At 41.0% G+C, this 6,000-nt stretch overlaps 1 protein-coding gene across 1 annotated transcript in view; it reads left to right on the plus strand.

Annotated features, from left to right (window-relative positions):
* The window catches only part of FRK (fyn related Src family tyrosine kinase), a 55,866-nt gene extending 55,289 nt beyond the window's left edge, over positions 1-577 (plus strand). The window contains exon 8 of the mRNA XM_075708551.1: positions 363-577. Coding sequence (XP_075564666.1) covers positions 363-577 — 215 coding nt within the window. The remainder of the gene's footprint in view (positions 1-362) is intronic.
* Positions 578-6,000: the final 5,423 nt, after the last annotated feature.

Consider the following 6,000-nt stretch of genomic DNA (forward strand, 5'->3'; position numbering starts at 1 on the left):
ATGAAAGTAAAACTAGGAATCATTAAGGTTGGAAGGGACCTCTAAGATCATCAGTCCAATGGTCAACCCAACACCACCATGCCCACTAAACCATGTCCCAAAGTGCCACGTCTACATGTTTTTTGAGCACCTCCAGGGATGGTGACTCCACCACCTCTCTGGGCAGCCTGTTCCAATGCTTGACCACTGTTCCAGTAAAGAAATTTTTCCTAATATCCAACCTAAACCTCCCCTGGTGCAGCTTGAGGCCATTTCCTCTCGTCCTATTGCTAGTTACTTGGGAGAAGAGACCAACACCCACCTCACTACAACCTCCTTTCAGTACACCCCAAGTGGTCTGACAAACTCCTTTCGGCTTGCAGGTATGTCAGGACACCAGGTGATCCAGATGCTGGACAAGGGGTACAGACTTCCTCAGCCGGAGGCCTGCCCGGTGCCGCTCTACCAACTGATGCTGCAGTGCTGGAGCGCGGAGGCGGGCAGGCGGCCCGCCTTCAAGGCCCTCTGCGGGCAGCTGGAGCGCTACTTGGAGACTGACTCCTATTCCTACACCCACACCCAGGCTGTGGTGAAATGAACCCTCAGGCGGGGGCTGAGGGACAGGCACCAATGAACGTGGCTGAAGGGGGGGCTGTGAAATCAGCCTGACCTCAGATGTGGAGGTTATTAGGGGATGCTGAGGAATTGTACGTTTTCATGCCCGTGCTGATACCCAAAGACACTTAAAATTTTTGCTGCTGGCAAGTGTTTTGCACGTCTAAACATCAGGAAGCTGGAAGTGTGGGGGCTTCTAAAAAACAGAGAGTCTTCTATTTATTTTTTAAATAACGGATTGCAAGAGTGAACAAATGAAAAGAGTATTGTTCAATAACCATTGTAGCATTTTGTAATTTCCTTATTGAATAATTATTTGCTGTTCCTTAGACTTTTGATTCCTACCATGTTGTTCTCATGAAGGAATGTGATGGCTCTATACAGCAGGATCTGTGCTTCCAGAGTCCTCTCATTGTAAAAAAAAAAAAAATGTTGTGACTGTGATGATGGCAGAATCCAGATTAATTGCCTTGCTTAGACTTGAAGTACATATGCTTTTGCTATATCATAAAATAAAACAGATGTTCATGGGAGAAAAGGAGTTATTTTGTTTTGTGGATGCAAAGAGTGATCTTTCTTAGTTTGTCTACCATTCCTCTTTTACAAGAATAAACACAATTATTATCAGATTTTTGAAGATGTTTGTTCTTAATTTTGTTAAATAGTGCCACGGAACCAATCAGTTATTGCCCATTGACATGTAAGGATTTGTTTTATAGTTCTTCATTTTAAGAATATTGGAGGAAAAGATACTTTAACATGAAATCAAGACCTCCTTAGCCTTTTTGAGCGACACCTGCCTCCCACCCCGTTCTGCTGCCCAAATCACATACCCTCTCCAACAGGACAAGGCCCAGGGAAGGTCTAGGTGTTTTGCAGAGGAACTATCAATCTATGCTTCTATCTTCTCCAAATGTAACTTTAATATAGGAGATTTAAATAATAGATGATTCATTTTATTTTGTTCCATGGGGAAATGGAGCCCAGGTGCTTCTGCTAGCAGTCCTTACAGCTACAGATTTTAGATTTTTCTTCCAGTTTTTCTGATTAACTACAATATTGGTTCTGCTACAATCTGATATAACTGTGAAAGTTTTATGTTCTCAATTGTGAGGCTTGGAGAACCAAGTTTCAATTATTTACTTATGATTCATCAGTTAATTATTTAACAACATAATCCAGGAATTAAGAGCTGTACTGTGTTAACATAGTGTGAGCTCAGTATAAATGTGCTACCATTTTCCTCTAATATCAAAAAAGTGTATAAATAAATGAAAAGATTCATTAGTTTAAAGGCTGGGTGGCTTTTATTGCATCTTTTTCATTTTCTTCTCTTTATACTTCAAATCCATTCATCTCAGTGCCTTGCTTCTAATTTTTAATTTCCTTTTCCCCTCCTCTACTTTTGGAAGGCAGCACACCTCTTTTTTTCTTTAATACACATCTCTTATGTACTCGTTATTCAAAACTCCTTTCCTTATTTATTGTTTTTCTCTTTCTATCTTACACTCAGAGTCTTTCTAGCATTCTGTCTCTGTTCACCTTCATTTTCTGTGCAGTGTTTCTCCCTACTAACCCTCTTTATACTAATTACATTTGTAAAACACAATACAGCGATAATTAATTACCTGTCATAGCATCCATGCAATTTTGGAAAGTAATCATCCACTCTGAAAGAAGACGATGTTAAATGGCTTTGCCAAACCCATCCTGATAAGAATTGGCATGGAAGGAACTGGGAGACTCCCAGGCAAAGTCTGGTGCTGTAATACCATCCCTGTTTATTTTGAGACTTGTGCTAGTTACTGGCTCATGGCCCCAACAAGACGTTATTTATGATTATCAAACCTCCATCAATCCATGTGCCTCTCATCTGGCTAGGAGCTGTCTTTTACACTGTTAAGCTATGCGGTTAGCAAATCCCACAGAGTAGGTTTATGCAATAAGAATAGGAATGCTGTTATTCAGAAAGATCTCTGCGTCACACTTGCAACGTTGATGTTCAAACACTATTTCTAAGATGATTTTTCAGACTGAAAACATTAAGAATGTTGTGAATAAATGTTGAGTTTGCCCAACTCAAAAAAAGTTTTGATAAAAGAAATGCAATCTTAAAAAGCACAGATGTGTGCAGTTCACAGGGGTCTATGTAATTTCCGCCCCCGCCCCCCACACCAAAGATGAGTTGCCAGGAAAAAAAAAAAAATTGACAGCAGAGAAATAGAAAAGTTTTCAGAATTCCAGATTATACCAACTGCTCCAAGCCTCTCTGTGCTGGCCTCTGCCCCCAGGTGGAAGTCAGCAGGATCTTGGACTCCACCGAAGTGACGCAAGTGATTTTGGAGAAAGCACACTTGTATAATAAATATCTTCCTAAAACAACATATAGGGAATAGAAAGTTTGTTCATCCCGCTAAGCTGGATGTCTTGTCTCCTTAATTTCTCCTATAGTCAAAGGAGAGAGAAAGGCTCCTTGAGATGGTGAATCAGTGCACCAAAATGGCATTTCTCCTCTAAGCACCCCTGACAGTCTTTCTGTTTGCTGCTGTAAAGGTACCCAGGAGAGATGAGACTCTATGCTGAGAGGTGTGGGTAATAAACCATATGTTGTAAAATGAAATTAGCTGTTTCAAGCTCTCTTTACCAAGTGTGGCCTCATGAACCACCTTTGGTTGAAAGGGGCAGAAGCTGCAAGTGAGCTGCAACCTGCTGAGCTGCGTGAGGAGCGGGCACATGCATGTGATGGCCTCCAGGTGATGCAGCCTGGCACGCTGGGCTGCTGCCAGCAGGCATGTTCCCCTGCTGCTGCTCTATCCTGCCGTTTTGTCTCTTGTGCCTTCTCTTTGCACGCTTGTACAGCCGCAGCTAGTTAATGGAGTTTGGATGTGCCAGCTGCCCCTAGTATCTGCTGGCCCAGGGTGGGAGAGAAGCAGCGGCACTGGCTGAAAGCAGGAGGCAGATTCACTTAGGTGCGTCTCATTCTAGGCACTGCATCAAATAAATTAGTCTACTCATCTTCATCTTTGAGGCACAACGTGCATATTTGGCCTCCCCAAGGTGATGTACTGTAGGTGACGAGGTGCAGTCAGCCTTTGTCTTCCCTGCCTGAACACCATCTCCACCCCACTGGTGTGTGTTCTGCGACCAGTGCACCCTCTTTCTTAGAAGAAGTGGAAAGCAAGGAAAGGCAGGAAGGTGATGGGCCAGGAGATTCATCTTTCTCTTGCACTGAGTTGCTCTGAGAGAGTTTGATGCCCGGTAGAGCCCCTTTGCCACTATCAACAATTCAGCTGAGGCCAAGCTTGGGAACCACAGATGCTGCTATGAAAGCCAGTGGTTCCTTGTTCTGGCTTAAATCCATGCGCTTGCACTTCCTTATTTTGCCTGTCCCAAAACTGCTGTTATACCAGTGAAATGCTGCCACTCTCATTTGAGCTCTAAATGTGGGTCTCTTTTTCCCTGGACTGGCAGGGGAACAAAGGAGAGAAAAATCAGCAATGCAATGGGATCAGCAAAGCTCTGGAAATAGAGAGTGATGTGGAAAAGTAATTATTTGTTCTCAGCTCTTTCTCTCCATATTTTTACAGTCAAATGGATCCATTACTGAGAAAGACTGGAGGAAGAAGGGGGCAAAGGGTGATAAACCTTCACAGAGTTCAATTTGCTTACAGGCAATGCAACAGGCAAAACTATATCTTTCCAAGTCCAATTCCATTTTATAATAATTTTATTTATATGACAGATAATAATTATTGTCAAAGTCGTTGCTATGACTTGATTTAAATTAAACATCAAGGTTATCATTTCCAGTTATAGTGCACAGCGAGATGGGTTTAACTTATCTCACTCTATTCTTGAGACCTTTTATGTTCAAGGTTCTGCTAGAGCTATCTATTGCACTTGTTTTTACCTGATGGATCATGGAGGGAAAATAATGGATTCTGTTATGAGAAACAGTAATAGATTTTTTTGAACTGACATAAATTTCTATGTTTAGATAGAATAACAGGATCAGGAAGAGATAAGTTGAATTTTCTACAATAGACTGGTCCTTGTGAAATTCACTTCACATAAATTGTCCTGAGATGTCTTTTATGTAATGTTTTATTTATGTAATTCAGTTATTCTTTGAGAGCTAAATCATTTTATGTGGTCTTACAAAAGCTAACTTAAAAATTCCCAACTAAAAAGAAAGAACCTCCATTTTTCTTAAACTCTGCATTCCTTAGGCAGTTATGGAGCAATGCAATTATTTTGAACTGTAAGTATTAGGGAGTCCCTAGTGCTTATTTTTGACTCTTATTGGAGAACCTTTGCTCTCCTAATCTGCATTCAAGAACATACGCAGGGATACTAAAAGTGTGATAGGGCAACAGGGAACCTTCTATCACTTGTATTGCTTGCTTCTTTTTGTCCATTGTATCTTGTACTTGCTTTCTGAATGACTTGACTACAAGCAGCAACTTTCTTTGTGTGGATTTGTAATTTAGAGCATGCAAGGAACTGAACCAGCAGAGTGCATTATTTTATTGTGGTTCAGACTCAACAAACTATCAGTGCATAGAAATGGAGCACATGACTCATTCAAGTGATTGCTCCTTATGCTCTCCTACATGCTTCTGTTTCATTCTTTTAAAAAGTGCTGTAGTATCATGTCCACTCAGTGCTCCCATGGTCACTGCGACTTGCTGGTCATCTATTTGTAGTGTATGGATCTTGGAGCAGGTAAAAATGCTGCGCGTAAGAGTTGTGCCACTGTGCTCAAAGAGATACAGATGTGTGGTATGTTTTTATGGAAAGCTCTGTGGCTTCCATTCTGTTCCATCACCATCTGGGCCAGATGTGTTCTCCAGTGTGTGTCAGACCCCCGCCTCAGTCACCTGCTGGAAAACTTTGCCTGAAAGAACTCTGTGTACGCTCAAACAAAATACTGAACTGGGATATATGAAAAAGACTTAATTCTATCCACGCTTACTATTAGCGGGTCTGTGTAATTTATTTTTTCAGTTTCAGGCTGCTCAGGAATGACTAATACAAAAGAAAAAAATCAATATGAGAAATGACATGTATAAGCAAGCTGGGAAAATCACTGAAAAGTACTTTTGCATTCTAATCTTCACAGCTACATGGTGCCGAAGAATTTAGTCCTTCCTTATTTCAGTATTGAGAAAATTAAAATATACATTTGAAGCATTCAGTATCCTAGAAATTGATTTTAGGCAATTCCTGGATCTAAATATCACTAGAACTGAAAAATGTGATAGAAATTGTACCTTGGTTCTCACCACTATTTTCAACAAAATAAATTCTGCTAAAAGTAGGCAGATATGTGAGAAGACAGAAACGTCTTTATTTCTCCTCCCTCCCCTCAGGTCTTTACCAATATTGCTACAGAAGGATTAGAAC

The sequence above is a fragment of the Pelecanus crispus genome, chromosome 3 (assembly GCF_030463565.1).
Source record: "Pelecanus crispus isolate bPelCri1 chromosome 3, bPelCri1.pri, whole genome shotgun sequence".
Classification (NCBI taxonomy): domain Eukaryota; kingdom Metazoa; phylum Chordata; class Aves; order Pelecaniformes; family Pelecanidae; genus Pelecanus; species Pelecanus crispus.